Source organism: Trichomycterus rosablanca, chromosome 7 (genome assembly GCF_030014385.1).
Source record: "Trichomycterus rosablanca isolate fTriRos1 chromosome 7, fTriRos1.hap1, whole genome shotgun sequence".
Classification (NCBI taxonomy): domain Eukaryota; kingdom Metazoa; phylum Chordata; class Actinopteri; order Siluriformes; family Trichomycteridae; genus Trichomycterus; species Trichomycterus rosablanca.
The window spans coordinates 1071945-1094000 of NC_085994.1; the positions used below are offsets into that span (position 1 = coordinate 1071945).

At 44.1% G+C, this 22056-nt stretch overlaps 1 protein-coding gene across 2 annotated transcripts in view; it reads left to right on the plus strand.

Moving 5' to 3' along the window:
- The window catches only part of rfx2 (regulatory factor X, 2 (influences HLA class II expression)), a 65169-nt gene that overhangs the window by 23900 nt on the left and 19213 nt on the right, over positions 1–22056 (plus strand). The window contains exons 2-9 of one of the 2 annotated variants that reach the window (XM_062998809.1): positions 8163–8274; positions 11664–11747; positions 12334–12413; positions 15517–15781; positions 18273–18347; positions 19569–19750; positions 21419–21538; positions 21696–21817. In XM_062998809.1, the coding sequence (XP_062854879.1) occupies positions 8173–8274; positions 11664–11747; positions 12334–12413; positions 15517–15781; positions 18273–18347; positions 19569–19750; positions 21419–21538; positions 21696–21817 (1030 nt within the window). In that variant the 5' untranslated portion in view covers positions 8163–8172. The remainder of the gene's footprint in view (positions 1–8162; positions 8275–11663; positions 11748–12333; positions 12414–15516; positions 15782–18272; positions 18348–19568; positions 19751–21418; positions 21539–21695; positions 21818–22056) is intronic. The other variant, XM_062998810.1, reaches the window with a different exon arrangement.

Sequence of the window (22056 nt, forward strand, 5' to 3'; positions counted from 1 at the left end):
CTATCCTAGCACAGGACTTTTGAAGTGTTTACATTTAAACACCTGTAGAAGAGCATCTTCCTTGATGACGGAACTTGGGACAGGTCCTAAATCACCTGTCGCTCTGACTGATCCCAGCATTCACACTCCAACGTCAACACACTGTTAGGAAACAAGGCGGTACGTCCTGTCGTTACGGGCGCTGACTAATCGCACGACGTTTCACCATGCTCCATATACGCCGACCTTGGACCGCTACCACGCCCATCTCCGTGGTAACCGTTTTGCTTTCGGAAATACCTTACCGTGAAGCATTCGTGAAACGCAGCCGCTGCCCGAGCCCACGCCTAAACGCCGTGGTATTTAACCCAGCCGTATTCATCGCTCGGGGCGGCTACGATCCTCCCGAGTCATATTTCCTCGTCAAAGTATCGGCCCTAATAAATTCACGGGACAATGTGCTCAGTTTAACCCGACCTCCAGTTATAAAGTAAACAGCCACATTTCACATCAGTCATTAAATTACAATTATAAATAAAATAAATATAAATAGAAGCTACGATACACAGCACAGCTCCCTTAATAGATGAATGTAAACCCAGAACATCCAGTGATGGTGCGAGGCTTCAGGTTCTGTCTCAAATAGAAAATTCTCCTTCATGTTTTGAACCCCCTCCCCTTTGCGTCTACAGAATTGATTGTTAGTTTTCCAAACTCAGTTAAACCGATTGCTAACTGAATTGGGATGTAGGGATGTCCCGATCACGTTTTTTTGTTCCCGATCATTAATTCTGATCCCGATCCGATACCGAGTCTCAAACCGATACTTGTATTTTCTAGATATTGTCTAGATAAGAACTGGATAATATTGTTCACACAGTGCACACTTCAACTACATTACAGTTATTCACATTAATCCAGTGTTTATGTTTAACACCTGAATAGCTCTGCAGTGCTGAAGGAAAAACATTCCTGCATCCAAACTATTGCTTAATGTTCTTTTATTATTACAACATGAAAGTAAACAAACGTAGTGCAGCAGTGTAGTAGTGACACTAGAACACTCAGAATGAAGTGAAGCTTCTTTTTGAGGAGAATCAGCGTCTCTGCCGTGTTAGCGGACGGCCGGTTCCTCTTCTCATCATATAATAATAATAAACTCGCTGTATTCGGCCGAGTGTTTATTTTGTAGGTGCCGCATCAGATCGGTAGTGATTGTAGATCGTTTGGTTTAATGATATCTGGTTTGTTTCTTATGAGCCACCGTACTTGTATGCGTGTTGTAACTGTAACAAACTTTTCTGTGCTTGTATCGTGACGATGGTTTGATGGACGTTTCTATGCGAAGTGAGTGTGTTTTGACCCTTTGGGGCTTCCATAGTGCATGGAATAGCGTGCTCGGCTAACGCGATGACTCTAGCTGTCCGCTATTCGGTACCGTAACAGACGAAGTTAATAAAGTGTTAAATGCTCCCGTAAATTGATGAATATAGCGAGTAGTTATTTCTTTATTAAGCGAGTGCATCACTACCACGCTCGGTTACATAACTAAGCCAATCAGAGCGCTCGATACTGAGATGTCGTTCAGACTTGTAACACGTAAACTAGAGATGGGACGATCGATCGGCTACGAATCGGTATCGGCCGATTTTTAATCAAAATATGCTATCGGCGATCGGCGATATTTCCTAAAAGTAGCCGATCCGATCGTGTGATATATAAAGATCACGTTAAGTTAACAGCTCAGTGGATCGATCCAGACTTTGAGCTACGAAGCACCAACCATCACATCACCATTCATCAACCATCGTACAGAAACCACAGTGAAAGCTCTTACGATGTAATTTTGCTGATTGTAATATTTACTTTAAAAAGATAATTCAACCCGGTCACATCTGAGTCGATTCTATCAGCACGTTATATAAACTCCTGGTTCACTTTGGTAAATCGTAAGCGGTTCTTACTTGTGATGTAGATGAGAACAGAAAACGTTACAGAGCCAATCAGAGGCAAAAGTTTATTCATTACCAAATTCGTTAGTTCAGGATCATCTGCTGAACTTTTAGCTCCTTAGACGGAACGAGTCTGACTCGGTTACAGATCTGTGGTAATAACGGTGTAATGAAGCTTTTTAATGTAAGAGAGTCACACAGAATGTTCTGTAGTAGCTGGTGTTTATTTAAAACCACGACATTTAATTAATAACAGTAAACACGGAGAGATAACCGAGAAGAGAAACTTACGCTTCACATAAAAACGAATCGACTCATGAATCAATGAATCACTTATAGCGATACTGTGAACAAAGCGTCTCTTCTAAAGGCACAAACACACACACACACACACACACACACACACACACACAGCTCCGGTTTATCTTCACTGTGAGGCTCTTTTTAAGTTTATTTACTGCTAATCCCCCCCGATCGGAATCGGCTATCGGCCGATGTCCCTGAAAGGAGATCGGAGATCGGAATCGGTGCCAAAAACCCCGATCGGTCCATCTCTAACGTAAACTCATAAAGCTGTACGTTCTGGTCCTGAAGTTTTCATACTGGGATTAAAAGTTATTGTTTAGTAAACCGGAGTGATCCTCGACTCACACACCGTATAAACAGTAAAATTCTACAGTAATGAACGCAGCTCTGCTCCCACCGCCTCGTGAAACGCTCGCAGTGCAGACGTTACACTTCACTGCTGGACTCTCCGTTTACGACACCTGCTTGACCGCTGACGTAAACGAAGGATGGGCTTAGGATCGGGCTTAGTAAAGCCGATACCGACATCCCTATGCAAAACGTTAGATCGCTAAACACAAACGTTAAAGTTTGAGTTTAACAGCAAATTGCAGATTACATGGGTAACGGTTTATTTCACCGAGTGTGAATTATGTAGGGCCTCGAACTTAAGACCTTTGTAGATCTACCCCCAGTGCAGGTGTCCGTGTGTGATGCACGACGCTCTCTGTCTTTCTATTATAAAGCAAACCGTCACTCAAAAGTCTCTCTTATCTCCGTGACCATCTTCCGGCACCGTTCTCATCTACCGCCGCGGTGCCCGGTGCCCGATCCGAGACCCGCCGCCGCGATCGTGGGTGTGAGCGGAACAGCAGATCCTTCATATATGAGAAGGATTTACAGGCTTCAGATAAATCCTCAAAGATGAGCTGCCATACCGGACGACCTCTCTCTCACACACACACACACACACACACACACACACACACACTGTCTGGTCTGCTCCACTCCACACACACCGCGCTGACTAAATTGGGGGAACGTTAGAAGTCCCCGAGCCCCCCCCCCCCTTTTCATCTAGAACATCTAGATCTCTATGAAGGCTTCTCACAAGACTGTGGGAATTTGTGCCCATTCTAAGATGACAGCATTTGTGTTTGTACGGCCGGGCGCCGACGGATCAGTCGACGTTCCGGTTCGTCCCAGAGCTGTCGAGTGGGGCTGAGGGGCACAGTCATGCCGGAACAGGAAGGGACCGTCCCTAAACTGTTGCTGCAAAGTCGGACGCATGTCATTTCCTTGATATGACTGATTTATTCATCCTGGATCTGCTGTGGCTGAAAGACAGGGATGCAAACATTAGGAGTGTCCCAAAAGGGCCTAAACCCTAAACTGTTGCCTGAAGTCGGAAAGTCGGACGCAAACTCACCCGAACTTCCAAACAGTCGTTTTAAATCGCTCGCTCAGTATTTTTATGAGCTATTTGTTCTGCACGAGCCAGACCAGTGTTCGTCCGGGAACCGAACCGGGGCTGAAACGATTCCTCGAGAAACTCGAGTAATTCCATTACCAAAAAATCATCAATTCAAGTTTTTTGCATCGAGGCGTCGTTTAATCCATACAGCTATATACTGTACAGCTCACGGTGTTTCACACTTTTGCACAATGCGTTCACACTGTGAGCAGGTGACGTGAAGAAGCCGTCCCAGATCTCATACTTGACCCTCCTGTTATGTTAGTTTCTCGTCAATTTGACCCGGCGCATGTTTAATTATCCAAAAGTGTCAGAAACCAAAAAATCCCAATAATCATTGTTTATATCTCATTATTAACTCCTTCTGCTTGGCTTAATAAGTTAAATCAATGACGTTTCATACCAAAAAATACTTTTAACTATATCTTTTTAGATTTTGAAACATTAAGACTGGTCAATTTGACCCGTAAACATAACAGGAGGGTCAAACAGAACTTAACAGGACATCTCGTACAGTTCAATGAAAACTACGTATTTGGACACGCTCGCCGCTCCCGCGTACTGTTCAGTATGAAAGTGCGATTTAAAGTCAGTCGAGATTTGATCGCGTGGACTGCAGAACGGAGAGAGAGAGAGAGAGAGAATATCAAGGGGTGAACAGACGAGACCGGACAGAGAAAACCACAGAAGGTTTGAGATCATTTTAAGCTGGAAAAAACTAAAACTCAGAACAACGTCCAGACCATCGGAGCGTCGTGATGATACGCCGACATTTCTTCATCACAACCACCACGGGCTTTTTTGAAGGCTCAGGCAAACACGCACACACACCAGATCTACCTCATCTAGGAGATACAATCACTGACAGAACCTCCTACAAACACCACAAACCCGACTAAATATTAAAGCTTTATGTTCTGCGTGAGCTGGAGCTGAAACTTATAGTTCTGAAAGTTGCACAAATTCGAGGCTCATGTTTATGTATTATTGTTTATTATTATTATTATTTATGCCTTAGTTTCAGGTGCCTGTTTACATTTTTAAAATAATTAGATTTATTTTTGATGTATTTGTTTTTGCATTTCAGTAATGTTCTCTTTAAACTGTCCTGTATGCAGGAATAAAAATGTACAGTCTGTTTTAAGAGTTGCGTCTTATTTGATCTTATATGTATTTATTTTTGGTCTTTATTAAAGTATTTCTTATCCGATTACTCGATTAATCGCTGGAATAATTGATAGAATACTCGATTACAAAATGAATCGATAGTCGCAGCCCTAAACCGAACCAGTTCCCAATCCCAGTGCACCCAGTAAATCCCTAAACTGTTTAACACCCTTAAAGTCCCTTAAAGTCTTTATCTTTATTCCCCGTCCGTCTCTTCCCCCCCTCGCGCTGAAGTTTTGTAAGGGCTCGAGCTTTAAAAGGAACGGGGCTGTAGGAAGGGGGGGGGCGGAAGGGCCGAGGAGGGGCAGGGGGGGGCAGAGTTCGGATGGTCGCCATGGTTCCCTCACCATAGCAACCAACAAACGTTTACAAAGCAGTGAGGAATTTCCTCATATCAGCTGGATTATTGGAGCCCCTGGAGACGCGGCGCTCGCTCTCGAAACAAACCGTGTGCGTGTGCGTGTGTGTGTATGTGAATGCGTAGGTGTGCAGGGAGCTGGTTTTCTTCTCTCTCTCCCTCTTTTTATTTAGTTAGTTGACCCCCCCCGCTCTCTCTTCCCCTCTCTCTCTCCTCGCTCGGCAGGAGACGCGTCATTAATATCACCGGGGATTTTTTTTTTGTCCCTCTCCGTTACTATTAAACCGGCCCTAGCTACACAAACACTCGCATGCGCATCTCCGACGGAGCCGATCACACTCGCGGAAACACACACACTCCGGACCAAACGCCCGGCCAAGCGCTGTGATCGGACTGTTAATCTCGCTTTTGTCGGTGCAGCCGGACTAAAGTTCAGAGCCGAGCAGCCCGTTCGGGGGGGGGGGGTGGTGTGTGTGTGTGTGTGTGGGGGGGGGGGTCTCCAATGCTGGTAAAAAGACTCTTTGTGGGCCCCGCTGGCACAAGCAGACTCTCACATGAGAAGCGCAAATCGCCGTTTGGTTCGGCGCAGCGGTAAAACGTCGTCAAAGTGCGAATATGAGTGGAATAAGGTTCAGATCCGGGGTTACAGCTCCACGTGTATCTGTGTTTATCTGGATTCTCCTCCCTGTTTCACTTTTAAACTTGTGTTACAGCTCCAGCTTCTGAGAAATGGTGAGAATCAGAATCAGCTTCTCCCAGAGTCTAAAACGCTTCTGGTTGAAAATAAAGCTTAACGTGGTTTAATGTAGTAAAAGAAGGAGACAGGAGCACTAAACTTCTCTTCATTATTACTGCTCATAAGTTCCTCCACTAATCACATTCCTCACTCGCTGTTTTACTACAATAAGTCACGCTAAGCGTCGCTCGTACGTCCTGAGTCGCTTTTACCGTCTCCTATCAAACCATCCGTCTTATTGGTAGGTCGGTGGCAAACAGGGTTGGTTTTGCCGCTTCTCATGTGGATGCGCTCTCACTTTTCAAGAGTCTGGTTCCTCTCAAGGTTTCTTCCTGTATTTTAAGGGAGTTTTTCCCTGCCACTGTCGCCCTCTGCTTGCTCAGTAGGGGTTTTGGTCTGTTGGTCCTAGATTCTGTAAAGTTGCTTTGAGACAATGTTCATTGTAAAAAGCGCTCTATAAATAAATGTATATACAGTGTATCACAAAAGTGAGTACACCCCTCACATTTCTGCAGATATTTAAGTATATCTTTTCATGGGACAACATTGACAAAATTACACTTTGACACAATGAAAAGTAGTCTGTGTGCAGCTTATATAACAGTGTAAATTTATTCTTCCCTCAAAATAACTCAATATACAGCCATTAATGTCTAAACCACCGGCAACAAAAGTGAGTACACCCCTAAGAGACTACACCCCTAAATGTCCAAATTGAGCACTGCTTGTCATTTTCCCTCCAAAATGTCATGTGATTTGTTAGTGTTACTAGGTCTCAGGTGTGCATAGGGAGCAGGTGTGTTCAATTTAGTAGTACAGCTCTCACACTCTCTCATACTGGTCACTGAAAGTTCCAACATGGCACCTCATGGCAAAGAACTCTCTGAGGATCTTAAAAGACGAATTGTTGCGCTACATGAAGATGGCCAAGGCTACAAGAAGATTGCCAACACCCTGAAACTGAGCTGCAGCACAGTGGCCAAGATCATCCAGCGTTTTAAAAGAGCAGGGTCCACTCAGAACAGACACTCAGTTGGTCGTCCAAAGAAGCTGAGTGCACGTGCTCAGCGTCACATCCAACTGCTGTCTTTGAAAGATAGGCGCAGGAGTGCTGTCAGCATTGCTGCAGAGATTGAAAAGGTGGGGGGTCAGCCTGTCAGTGCTCAGACCATACGCCGCACACTACATCAAATTGGTCTGCATGGCTGTCACCCCAGAAGGAAGCCTCTTCTGAAGTCTCTACACAAGAAAGCCCGCAAACAGTTTGCTGAAGACATGTCAACAAAGGACATGGATTACTGGAACCATGTCCTATGGTCTGATGAGACCAAGATTAATTTGTTTGGTTCAGATGGTCTCAAGCATGTGTGGCGGCAATCAGGTGAGGAGTACAAAGATAAGTGTGTCATGCCTACAGTCAAGCATGGTGGTGGGAATGCCATGGTCTGGGGCTGCATGAGTGCAGCAGGTGTTGGGGAGTTACATTTCATTGAGGGACACACGAACTCCAATATGTACTGTGAAATACTGAAGCAGAGCATGATCCCCTCCCTCCGGAAACTGGGTCGCAGGGCAGTGTTCCAGCATGATAATGACCCCAAACACACCTCTAAGACGACCACTGCTTTATTGAAGAGGCTGAGGGTAAAGGTGATGGACTGGCCAAGCATGTCTCCAGACCTAAACCCAATAGAACATCTTTGGGGCATCCTCAAGCGGAAGGTGGAGGAGCGAAAAGTCTCGAATATCCACCAGCTCCGTGATGTCGTCATGGAGGAGTGGAAAAGCATTCCAGTGGCAACCTGTGAAGCTCTGGTAAACTCCATGCCCAGGAGAGTTAAGGCAGTTCTGGGAAATAATGGTGGCCACACAAAATATTGACACTTCAGGAACTTTCACTAAGGGGTGTACTCACTTTTGTTGCCGGTGGTTTAGACATTAATGGCTGTATATTGAGTTATTTTGAGGGAAGAATAAATTTACACTGTTATATAAGCTGCACACAGACTACTTTTCATTGTGTCAAAGTGTCATTTTGTCAGTGTTGTCCCATGAAAAGATATACTTAAATATCTGCAGAAATGTGAGGGGTGTACTCACTTTTGTGATACACTGTATATATGACTTGACCCTTGCGTTGTGTGTACTGCAATTCACACATCCCTCTCTCTCCGTGTGTGTGTGTGTGTGTGTGTGTGTGTGTGTGTGTAGTAAGAGCATCATGCAGAACGAGGGCGGCTCAGAGGCAGCATCCACCGTGGCGCTCAGGACGTCCACATCCGCCCAGGCTCCTGTCGTTCAGCCCGTCCCCGCATCACAACAGGTACTTTCATTAAAATGTATATTGTTTAGTGCGTATCATGCATTAGCAATTCCAGAGGTACAATCCCGAGCTGACGTCTGAATCGGAATCTGAAGACCCACTGATCTCTCTACATAGGAGGGCCCAGGCTGTCGCGTGCCCCCTATATCATAAATCATGCCCATCTGTGATCAGGCACCTCGACCGGACAGCAGTGACCAGAAACCCTGTTTCAGCCATCGTCCCTCCCACTACCGACCGACGCCCAATCGTGAGTCTGCATGTAGGAGAGATGGCGATGGTGGGTTGGCATGTTTTACAGCTGTGCCACCCGAGTGCCCATATCTATAGACTCTTTGAGTTCGAGTCTGCTACCGAAGTACGGGCGAATAAGAAGGGGTCGGTGGACCGTGCACGTGTCTGAGGGAGGGCGTGTCGGGCAAATATAGCCTCCTCGGACTGGTAGCAACTGGTAACAATAAAATAATACAAAAACAGGAGTGTGTCCACTTACTTACGAAAAAAATATACACGTGGTGCGCTGCTTTAGAAGTTGCAGTCCGGAACATAAGATTATCCACCATAAAAACATCAAGTACGTCCTCATTTTGCTCGTGAGCTGGGAGATTAGTCGGTCCGTATCATTACCTGGAAGGAGAACTGTTGGATTTGGACGGACCTCGCGGCCTGGGACTCCCTGCGGAGGCCAGACTGTAAAACGTTTGGATTACGACCTCGCGGACGGATTTACGTATCTGAGAAACTCCAGCAGCGGGTTCTAGAGCGTCAGTACAAACCCACCATTGTTCGTTACGCCAGTAAAGCACCTTCGATCTGACGTGACGTCTCGGAGGTCCAGCGATGCTGAACAGACTCACTGAGAAACGTACGTAAGGAAATATAAGAACGCTTCGATTCCCAGCGGCTTTACAGAGCTCAGTCTGGTCGTGTCCTCATCACAACCAGTCAATAACGAGTCTCCTCCGGTGTTCGTGTTTCTGACTCGGCTCACACACAAATGCCACCGTATCTGTTCGCCCTGCTACCGGTCGTCAGTGCAGACGGTGCAGCAGACAAAACCGGCCGCTAGTCTGCTGGGTGGGAAAAGATGGGACTAAAAAGTGGGCGGGGTCTTCGAAGGCCGTGTAAGGACCCTTCGAGGCGAGTGAGTGAGTGAGCAGTTAAGTGAATGAATGAGTGATTAACAAAATAAGTAAATGAGTGAGTGAGCAGTTAAGTGAATGAATGAGTGAGTGACTGAGTGACTAACTAAAAAAGTAAATGAGTGAGTGAGCAGGTGAATGAATGAGTGACTGACTGACTAAATAAGTAAATGAGTGAGTGAGTGAGCAGTTAAGTGAATGAATGAGTGAGTGATTAACAAAATAAGTAAATGAGTGAGTGAGCAGTTAAGTGAATGAATGAGTAAGTGAGTGACTAACAAAATAAGTGAGTGAGTGAGCAGGTAAGTAAATGAATGAGTGACTGACTGACTAAATAAGTAAATGAGTGAGTGAGCAGTTAAGTGAATGAATGAGTGAGTGAGTGACTAAATAAGTAAATGAGTGAGTGAGCAGGTAAATGAATGAATGAGTGAGTGACTAAATAAGTGAGTTAGTGAGCAGGTAAGTGAGTGAGTGACTAAATAAGTAAATGAGTGAGTGAGCAGTTAAGTGAATGAATGAGTGAGTGAGTGACTAAATAAGTAAATGAGTGAGTGAGCAGGTAAATGAATGAATGAGTGAGTGACTAAATAAGTGAGTTAGTGAGCAGGTAAGTGAGTGAGTGACTAAATAAGTAAATGAGTGAGTGAGCAGTTAAGTGAATGAGTGACTAAATAAGTAAATGAGTGAGTGAGCAGTTAAGTGAATGAGTGAGTGACTAACAAAATAAGTGAGTGAGTGAGCAGATAAGTAAATGAATGAGTGACTGACTGACTAAATAAGTAAATGAGTGAGTGAGTGACTAAATAAGTAAATGAGTGAGTGAGCAGTTAAGTGAATGAATGAGTGAGTGAGTGACTAAATAAGTAAATGAGTGAGTGAGCAGGTAAATGAATGAATGAGTGAGTGACTAAATAAGTAAATGAGTGAGTGAGCAGGTAAATGAATGAATGAGTGAGTGAGTGACTAAATAAGTAAATGAGTGAGTGAGCAGGTAAATGAGTGAGTGACTAACAAAATAAGTAAATGAGTGAGTGAGCAGGTAAATGAGTGAGTGACTAACAAAATAAGTAAATGAGTGAGTGAGCAGTTAAGTGAATGAATGAGTGAGTGACTAAATAAGTAAATGAGTGAGTGAGCAGTTAAGTGAATGAGTGACTAACAAAATAAGTAAATGAGTGAGTGAGCAGTTAAGTGAATGAATGAGTGAGTGACTAAATAAGTAAATGAGTGAGTGAGCAGTTAAGTGAATGAGTGACTAACAAAATAAGTGAGTTAGTGAGCAGGTAAGTGAGTGAGTGACTAAATAAGTAAATGAGTGAGTGAGCAGTTAAGTGAATGAGTGACTAACAAAATAAGTAAATGAGTGAGTGAGCAGTTAAGTGAATGAATGAGTGAGTGACTAAATAAGTAAATGAGTGAGTGAGCAGTTAAGTGAATGAGTGACTAACAAAATAAGTGAGTTAGTGAGCAGGTAAGTGAGTGAGTGACTAAATAAGTAAATGAGTGAGTGAGCAGTTAAGTGAATGAGTGACTAAATAAGTAAATGAGTGAGTGAGCAGTTAAGTGAATGAGTGAGTGACTAACAAAATAAGTGAGTGAGTGAGCAGATAAGTAAATGAATGAGTGACTGACTGACTTACTAAATAAGTGAGTGACAGACCGACTAAATAAGTAAATGAGTGAGTGAATGAATGAGTGAGTGACTAACAAAATAAGTGAGTGAGTGAGCAGGTAAGTAAATGAGTGAGTGAGTGAGCAGGTAAGTAAATGAGTGAGTGAGTGATTAACTAAATAAGTAAATGAGTGAGTGAGCAGGTAAGGGAATGAATGAGTGACTAACTAAATAAGTGAGTGAGTGGGTTAGTAGCCCGAGGCGCCTGTACAGAAGTGGAGGAACATGGAGATCACAGAGAGTCACGCATCGATCCACCGAACTACTGCTGAATAAGAAGGGGTCGGTGGAGCGCGGGCGTGTCTGAGGGAGGGCGTGTCAGGAGAATATAGCCTCCTCGTACACCATCGGGGTCTCCAGCAGAGGAAGAGGAACTGGCTACGACTAAACTGGGAGAAATATATGATTTGAAAAAATGAGAAAAATAAATGATGTGCACTACAATACGTTTATTTTAAACGTTTTGGAATTGAGGTTTTACGTAGCAATTAAACTTTTATCAACAATTAATTTATCTAAATATGTGTGTGTGTGTGTGTGTGTGTGTGTGTGTGTGTGTGTGTGTGTTGCAGAGAGTGTTAGTTCAGGCTACAGGATCCTCACAGAAAGAGGGACAAGTGCAGCAACTGCCTAGAGTGCAACAGGTTCCTCAGCAGGTACACACACGTACACACACACACACACACACACACACACACGTACACACACACACAATGCAAGTCCTCCAGGGCAGCAGACATGAATCACATACACACCATGCTCATCCTCTATCTCTCTTTTCTTGCTTGCTGTCTCTCGACTCGTTTACGTCTCAGTTTATCTCATGTCGACGCCACAGAAACCGCAGTGCTGAATGTCACCACATGTTTTTTGGTTGGTGGTGGATCAGGTGGTTTTAATGTAATGTAATAGCTTGGTTATTCAAAACACCTTACGCCTTAAAACGTACTTCTTTAAACTTTCCTACCCTTGATCTGTGTCATTAATTATGTACTGATGTTTAAACTAGTATTGTAAGGTGTCCTTGAGTGAAATTAATAATAATAATATTAATAATACAGTTTATTTATGCGCGCCTTTCAAAACAGTGATCCAAAAGAAAAAAGCTTTGGTGGCTCAACAGTTTTATCACTCTGCTTCATACGTCAGCTTTTAGATCTTTGGTCATTGTTATATCTGTCAGTCTCAGATTTTGTGCTAAATCTGGCTGTGTGTGTGTGTGTGTGTGTGTGTGTGTGACAGGTGCAGCAGACACAGCACGTTTACCCCTCCCAGGTGCACTACGTTGACGGAGGAGAGGCTGTGTACCCCAACGGCACCATGTAAGCACCTTTTTGTCTCCTCTTTTTCTCCGATTTTCTCCCCTTATTTAGTCGTATCCAATCACCTCCACCGCTGAGTGACGAGCTTCGCAACTGACACACGCCCCTTCCGACACATGTGCAGTACCGCCTGCCTCTTTTCACCTGCACGAGGTCGAGTTCGAATGCGGATCAGCCTCGTGCACGGAGAGCCACACCCTGATCGGCATTATTCCTCGACTCAATCAGCCAGCAGAGGTCGCAATCGCACCAGTTATGAGGAGCCCTGGTCCGGCTCATCCCATCCCTGAACAACAGCCAATCATTGTTCATGTGGTGGCCCGGCCCAGCCGAATGGCAGAGCCGAGCTCTGGTGTGCACGTAAGCCACTTTAACATTAATATAATGGTTCGACTGATGAACTGGTCGGTTATGTTGGATACAAACAGGACAGAACCTGTAAATCTAAAACCTGTGAATTGATTAGGACTTCTCAGACAAAATATACCATAAACCCCTAAGTACCACCTACAAGTGATTTTATAGGACCGCACACACTTGTAAACAGAAGCCTGTACGTGCAGCCAGTCCGCACCGCTGTAGACAGACGGACGAGCCTGTTTAAGATTAAGAACTTGGTTCATGATCCCAAATGAACCATTTTTATGTCTGTTTGGACGTGTTTTGGATCGTTGTCCTGCCAGAGACTTTTACTTTTACTTCATGAAGTATTTGTGTCTTGTATCCTAGTACAGGACCAAAAACATCACAAATCCTCCATCATCCTAAACAGTCGGGGCTCTTTTCTGAATAGACGTCATTCTTTTTTATACCAAACCCACCCTGAGTGTTTGTTGTTCAAAAGCTGTATTTTGTCTCATCGTCCCACGGAACTCGGTCCAGTTTCAGTGAACGTCAGACTAAAGACTTTCTTTTGAGATGCACATTCAAATCAAAATAGGTTTTATTTTAGTGTTTTTACTTATTTGTATAAATTGTGGGCTGGTGTGGCGTAATGATAAGAGCCACACTGCTGGAGTTTCGGGGGTTTGAATCCCTGACTGAGCTCACGAATACAGAAGGCACATGTCAAAATTATTAGCACCCCGGTAATGAGGAAAAAAGGGTTATAAAATATTCACCTTCTGGCGAATCAGCCTAAAAATCCAGCCTTTAATGAAAGTAAGTTTTTGTTTACACAAAAGCATGTGTGCTGAAATTATTGGCACCCCTAATTTTTCTTATACAAGCATTTTTCCACTTATATTTGATCAGTTTGTCTAGAAGGGCGGCACGATGGCTCACAGCATGCAGGTCCTGGGTCCGATTCCCAGGTGGCGCGGTCTGGGTACTTTCTATATGGAGTTTGCATGTTCTCCACAGTCCACAGTCCAAAAACATGCAGGCAGGTTAAATTGAGATCATTCTGATGGACTGGTGCCCTGTCCTTGCGCCCACTGAGAGCCGGGATAGGCTCCAGCACCCCCGCGACCCTGATTAAAGGGAGGGTAATCCAGTATAAAATCACGGAGCTCGGCTGGCGCAGAGGTAGAGCTGGCATCTCAGCTCTGATACGACAGTCCAGGCGCCTAGACTGATGCAGTTACTCCCTCTGCTGGCTGATCGATGGTGCTGCACAGAGACGGGGGATAATGGAGATCAGTGCGTGACTCTCCATACGCGATACGGATCTCCGTACGACGAAGCGTTCAGTACTGCACACGCGTCCGAGTCAGGAGTGGAGGTCTGCAGCAACAGAGGTGAAATATGATCGGATACGACTCAGCCAGCCGGCTGGGCTGAGCGGCCACATGAACAACGATTGGCCTGTTGTTCAGAAAGGGGCGGGATATTAAAATGCCGGAGATGGGTCTCTCTCTTATAACTAATGCAATTACAACCTCTGGTGGCTGATTGATGGCGCCTGCACAGAGACGGGAAAAGAGTGCTGTCAGGGTGTGTCCCTCCGTACACAGTGCTGATCCACATTGCACTCGTCAACGTGTAGGTGACAAGATGCATACGGCCGCTGCCCACGTGTCGGAGGGGGCGTGGGTTAGCTTCGTTCTCCTCAATCGGAGCGGGGATTGGCATTACTGGAGAGGAAGCGTGATATTTGAATTAATGAAACCTAATTTCACAAAATGACCCCAAAATATAAAGACAAGATAAAATAAGCAGATGGAAACATGCTACCTAACATGGCTTTAAAACCCAAATAAATAAATGAGTGTTTTGATAATCCTGGAGCCGACTGGTAGTCAGTAAAGCCTCGTTTTTCTATTTTACTTAGTGAAACGATCTTCATAGATACTGTTGTTTATAAGATTATTTATTTATTTATTTAAACACAGGCCTGGCATCAGAGTTAGTCTCACGCTCTCTCTGCCGCACAGACTCGAGACGTGTTTGATTCTCAAATCGATTTGAGCCACGTGATCGAATCACAGCACTGTTCAAACAAGACCCGGTCCGGATTTAAAAGCGAAGGGTTTAAGCCTTTAAAACTTCTGTTCAAACAGAGCGGGTGCGTTCAGGATCGCCGAGCGTGCGGCTCTGTGGCCTCAGAGACGCGTGTACGCCCTCGAATCCTGGTCACATATTCATCAGAGTAACGCGTGTGTTTTTATTTCCTCTGTCGAGCTCGATTCCCTTCATAAGCCGTGCGTGTTGAACCGTCCATGCTGAAAACCTCAGGGCTGTTCGGAACCCCGGCGGCTTTTCAGCTTCCCTCAGTAATGCGAGACTAATTAAACCACACGTTAATTAAACATGTTTATTTAAAACCAGGCAGATTTGCTTCCGCCGGTTCGGCGAGTACGCTAAAAAACGGAGTTTCGGTAAAAAAAATAAAGTTTAATATCAGGACAGAGGATGGATGAAAATATAAGTAGCCGCTAATATTGCATGGATATTACAGCCAGCATTTTCAAGATTTTGGAGTATGTCTGTAGGAATTTGTGTCCATTTTTGAGATGCTAAAATGACAGTGGTAGTAAAAATGTGTAGCGGTGCTGCACATGTACATATAACAATAATAATCCTCTGATTTATTTGAATTTGTTGTATGTTTAAAAAAAAAAAAAAACTAATGCCACGCCCCTCTGTCTGCCCCCCCCCCCAGTCGCACGGCGTACCCCTACAACCCCGACGCCCAGCTGTACGGACAGGGCAGCGGCAACACCTACTTCGAGTCTCAGGCGGGCGGGACCCAGGTCACCACGGTGGTCTCCTCGCCCGGCGCCGTGCCCCCACACGGCATGGTCGGCATCGCCATGGACGTGGGCGGCAGCCAGATCATCTCCGGCGGCAGCGCCTACCTCGTCCACGGCGGGATGGACGGCGGGCGCCAGCACGCCTCGCACTCCTTCCGCTCCTCCTCCGCCATGGTACGGCCCGCGTCCTCGCGCTAAACGTCCGACACGTGCTCATATACACACACACGCACGTACTTACAGCTCACTGCAAAATTATTGGCACCCCTGGTAAAGAAGGAAGAGAGGTTATAAGGTAATCACTGTCTGGCGAATCAGCTTAAAAATTCTGCCTTTCATTAATGTACATTAATTTGTTGAAAACAAACGAACAAAAGCTTTTTTTTCCCACTTTTTATTTACTTAGTGGAACTTATACCACGTTCTCTCGAGGTCTGCTGTGATGCATTCTGATAAAAAGAGGAAATCAAGAGGAAAACGCTCCAAGCTAACAAACTCGGAACCGATTCAGATCAGAGTGAACCAACTATAAGTGGGAAAACACCCTAAAAACTTGCTTAACCAGTTCGCCGAACCAGTTCGCGTTTATAAAGTCTCCAGTGATGAAAATGTACATAATGTAAGTCCTAAGCATTTAAAAACAATCCAGTGAGGCTATAACGAGGCTATTAAGGTTCCAGTGTGGTAGAAACGATGCATATTAAACAGACTGCTCAGCGCTTGCATGTCGTACACTGTGTGTCAGAATGAAGCCTGCAGTCTTTGCATGAACCCAGCGTTGCGTTTGGTGTGGTAACTGCGTCTGTCTCTTTCAAGCCGGCTTGGAACCAATATTTATCATTTTTTATATTTAATTTCGCCTCACTTTCATCATCCGCTTCAACCTGGGAGGGGTCAGGGTTACGAGAGGAAGGCAGGAACACCCTGGACAGGACGCACATCCATCTCAAGGCTTCGGAAACCCAGATTAGATTAGCGCCGTTAAATAAACACCACGTCCTGCCTCGGACACATCTGACCAATAAGTGGCGTGAACGCTCGTACCTGGTGTGGTGTGATGCATTCTGGTGTGCTTTGGAACAAACCAAACCAGAAGAAAAAAAGCTCCAAGCTAACAAACTCAAACTATTATCTTATGCTTCTATGCAAGGTGGCATAATGATAATAATGATGCAATGTTAAAGACCGGATACTGATCAATTGTCTAAAATATGATGTTCCACATACTGATTACTCAATTCACGGCCGTGAAAATCACGTCACGAATTGTGAAAGGAGCCGTTTTCCTGTGTAATATGCACTATTAATAATTATTAATCCCATTAATATGCACTATGAGACATCCTACCAATCCTACGGCAGTTCAGTTAGCAATCGCTTAGTCAAAATGTCCAAGATGTGGAGTGTAAAGCAGCTAAAAACACGACTCAGGTAAATGAGATTGGAAAACTAACAACCAATTCTGAGGACATGGGGGTTTGGGGGTCTGTTAAAACACTGATGATATGGATGTTCTAGGTTTATATTGAACTATTAAGGTAGCTGTGCATATAGTGTACATTTTACCTACCAGGTCTTTTTGTAAGGATGGACCACCAGAGTCACCACACCGGTTGCAAAGGGTCGTTCCACTGAACTGGTGCCATGTGTGTGTAGTAACAGGATGAAATTACACTTCATTTTTTATCTTTGTTCAACACTGAATCTAGTAACACACACACTTAACCACTCAGAATGTGTTTGGGTCGAATCTCGGGCACCTTTGGTTCATTTCTACAAGCTTTCTAAGTGGAAGATGAAGCTGTACACGTGTAACAGGACCGAAAGAGTTTTTAACCTAGAATTAGTACATACATGAAATACATCAGCGTGGAGAACATGCTAAAAGCACAGAACACAGAGTACAGTCTAGTGATTCATCCCAAAATGTTCTTTTTATAAAGGAAGAACTGTGAGATCTTTTTATAAATGAAGGTAACAGGAATGAACGTGGAGACGAGTCTTCTCAGTCAGAGTTACAATATGATCAAACATACCGGGGAATAAGGACAAGGAGAACCTACTAATGCTCTTCCTGTGAGCTTCAGTAGATACAGATACATTTATGTTCTAAATGTGACCTGATGGATATGTGAGGGTAACAGGACTGAGGGGATTTTAACCACATTATTCTACATTTCTGATGGAAAATAAAGATTAAAAACACAGATGGGATCTGGAGTCACCGAACACTCCAGGATAAAAGCATTAATGATAGATTTTACTTCATTATATTATATTATAATGTAAAGTGTGGTGTTCGAGAGCGGGGACATGAACTAATACTAGTTTCTCAGTGTTATAGGGATAAATGTGCAGTTAGATGAATGTGCAGGACACTTTGCTCAGTTAAAAATGCATTTCAAAGTTAATTTTCATTTACATTTATACATGTCATGACCCAAGGACAGAAATGTCACCGTTTTTTGGCGGAATGGCTTAAATACTGACTGTAATGGAATTGCTCTGATCTGGCTACAGCTAACAATCTAACTGCCTGTTCTGTTCTTTTTTTTTTTGTTGTTGTTGTGGCACCTTTCCCCCCCTCCGTGTCTACCTGTCTCGCTCCTCCTGTCCCTCCCGGCCCGACACTCTGCATGCCCTCCCTCCTCCTCTCTCTCTGTAGCTTGAAATGGCGATCGAAAACCTGCATAAGTCTGAAGGGATTCCCTCTCACAAGAGCAGCCTGCTCAACAGCCATGTAAGTCCGGAACCGTTCGCTGGCTTCGCTTCACTTCGCTTCACTTCGCTTCACTTCGCTTTGCACTTTCCTACTGACTTCTGCTTGCTCACGATCTCACAGTTCTTCCTTTATTTAAAATTTTTAATGTCCTGGTTATCGGTTTGGGCCGTGCTAGAGCATTCAGTGCTGATTGCTTGCATTATTGTTCACATATTTTAATATGGTCATACACCGATCAGCCATAACATTAAAACCACCTCCTTGTTTCTACACATTTTATAGAAGCACTTTGTAGTTCTACAATTACTGACTGTAGTCCATCTGTTTCTCTGCATGCTTTGTTACCCCCTTTCACCCTGTTCTTCAATGGTCAGGACCCCCACAGGACCACCACAGAGCAGGTATTATTTAGGTGGTGGATGATTCTCAGCACTGCAGTGACACTGACATGGTGGTGGTGTGTTAGTGTGTGTTGTGCTGGTGTGAGTGGATCAGACACAGCAGCGCTGCTGGAGGTTTTAAACACCGTGTCCACTCACTGTCCACTCTATTAGACGCTCCTACCTAGTCGGTCCACCTTGTAGATGTAAAGTCAGAGACGATCGCTCATCTATTGCTGCTGTTTGAGTCGCTCATCTTCTAGACCTTCATCAGTGGTCACAGGACGCTGCCCACGGGGCGCTGTCGGCTGGATATTTCTGGTTGGTGGGCGATTCTCGGTCCAGCAGTGACAGTGAGGTGTTTAAAAACTCCAGCAGCGCTGCTGTGTCTGATCCACTCATACCAGCACAACACACACTAACACACCACCACCATGTAAGTGTCACTGCAGTGCTGAGAATCATCCACCACCTAAATAATACCTGCTCTGTGGGGATCCTGACCATTGAAGAACAGCATGAAATGGGGTAACAAAGCATGCAGAGAAACAGATGGACTACAGTCAGTAATTGTAGAACTACAAAGTGCTTCTATATGGTAAGTGGAGCTGATAAAATGGACAGTGAGTGTAGAAACAACACATTACACATGTTTTGGTTGCTGAAATATTTATTGTTTATATTTGTTTAGTGAAGGCACAAGTTTAGGTAAATATGTGTTATTTTTTAACTTAGGTTCCAGATGCCTCTTTAAAGTCGTCGTTTATTTTTCACTTCATATTTTCACTGTCAATCAGCAGCTGAATTTTGCACATCTGACTCAACGCGTGTGTGTGTGTGTGTGTGTGTGTGTGTACAGCTGCAGTGGCTGTTGGATAACTACGAGACGGCGGACGGTGTGAGTTTACCACGCAGCTCGCTATATAACCACTACCTACGCCACTGCCAGGAGCAGAAGCTGGATCCGGTCAACGCCGCCTCCTTCGGCAAACTCATCCGCTCCGTGTTCATGGGGCTGCGAACACGCCGCCTCGGCACCAGGTCTGTCCCGCACACACACACACCTTTACAGCATGGCCTTCTAATGACTGACTACAGCTGGTGACTCGCCTACACCCATATAAATAAGGCTAGTCTGTCTGTATCCATTACAAAGTACATGAAACTGTGGGAAGATACTTACTGAGAAGTTGCACCATCCACTGTCGAGCACAGAAGCCGCCACACGAGAATCGGGACCTTAAATTTCCATTTGCTACTTTAATACATGCACTATATGACCAAAAGTATTTGGTCACATCCCATTTCTGTGTGATCTTTTCAGCTAGAACAGCAGCCGCTCCTCTGAGAAGGCTTGTCTGTCTATGGGAATTTGTGCCCATTCAGCGTTTGTACGGCTGGACGCTGATTGATCAGTCGATGTTCCGGTTCATCCCAGAGCTGTTGAGTGGGGCTGAGCTCAGGGCTCTGTGCCGGACGCTGGAGATTTTCTTCATGTCTTTATAGAGCTCGCTCATCCCTGAACAGAGAAAGGACCTTCCCTAAACTGTTGCTGCAAAGTCAGAAGTGACACCCTGTTACACTTTTTTGTATTTATTAGCTGTTTATCTATCTGTCTGTCTATCTATAATCTATCTATATATCTGTATATCTATCTGTCTGTCTATAATCTATCTATATATCTGTATATCTATCTGTCTGTCTATAATCTATCTATATATCTGTATATCTATCTGTCTATCTATAATCTATCTATATATCTGTATATCTATCTGTCTGTCTATAATCTATCTATATATCTGTATATCTATCTGTCTGTCTATAATCTATCTATATATCTGTATATCTATCTGTCTGTCTATCTATAATCTATCTATATATCTGTATATCTATCTGTCTGTCTATCTATAATCTATCTATATATCTGTATATCTATCTGTCTATCTATAATCTATCTATATATCTGTATATCTATCTGTCTGTCTATAATCTATCTATATATCTGTATATCTATCCGTCTGTCTATCTATAATCTATCTATATATCTGTATATCTATCTGTCTGTCTATCTATAATCTATCTATATATCTGTATATCTATCCGTCTGTCTATCTATAATCTATCTATATATCTGTATATCTATCTGTCTGTCTATCTATAATCTATCTATATATCTGTATATCTATCTGTCTGTCTATCTATAATCTATCTATATATCTGTATATCTATCTGTCTGTCTATCTATAATCTATCTATATATCTGTCTGTCCATCTGTCTGTCTATCTATACTCTATCAGTCTGTCTGTCTATATACATGTCTGTCAGTCTATCTGTCCGTATATTCATCTGTCTGTATATCCATCTGTCCATCTATAATCTATTTAATAATCTGTCTGTCTGTCTATCTATCTGTCTGTCTGTCTATATAGCTGTCTATATAGCTGTCTATCTGTCTATATATCTGTCTGTCTATCTATCTATATATGTATCTATTTGTCTATAGACAAATAGTGTGTCTGTCAATTTGTCTATCAATGTATGTCTGTCTACATATATTTATCTGTCTGTCTGTCTATGTATCTGTCTATCAATCTGTCTGTCTGTCTGTCTATCTATCTATCTCTGTATATATGTATTTTAATTGTTTACCTGTGACACACCTCTGTGTTGCTCATTATCGCCGCTGTTTGTGTGTGTTTGTGTCTCAGGGGAAACTCCAAGTATCACTACTACGGCATCCGCGTCAAGCCCGACTCCCCCCTGAACCGCCTGCAGGAGGACTCTCAGTACATGGCCATGAGACAGCAGCCGGTCCACCAAAAACAGAGGTGTGTGAACCTGTGTGTGTGATAAGTCGCTTATCCTAATCAGGGTCATGGGCAGAATAAGGCAGAACTGCATTCAATTCTGCTTTTAAATGAATAAATAATAATAATAATAATAATAATAATAATAATACGTGTAATTCCTGCGCTATTTTCTCAGGTTTAAGCCATTACAGAAGGTTAACGGGATGGGCGATGGCATCTCTGGTGGCTCCCAGCACTCCAGCAGCACGCCCGAGCAGAACGTGGCCGCTCAGAGCCAGCACCACCAACAGTACATAGGTACGCACCCAACACCACACACCGAAAAGACCACTCATCCCCTCCAACACAAGATTCCAACACAGGCACAATTGGCCTCCGGTGTGCTGGGTGGGAAAGACCAGACTAAGGGGCGGGGTTATCAACACTGTGTAAGGACCTTGTTGCCCAGGGCGCCTCTACAGAAAGTGGAGGAGGGCAGAGTACGGGGCGTGGCGCAAATCCACCGTCGGAGGGAGCGTGTGTCAGGCGAATAAACA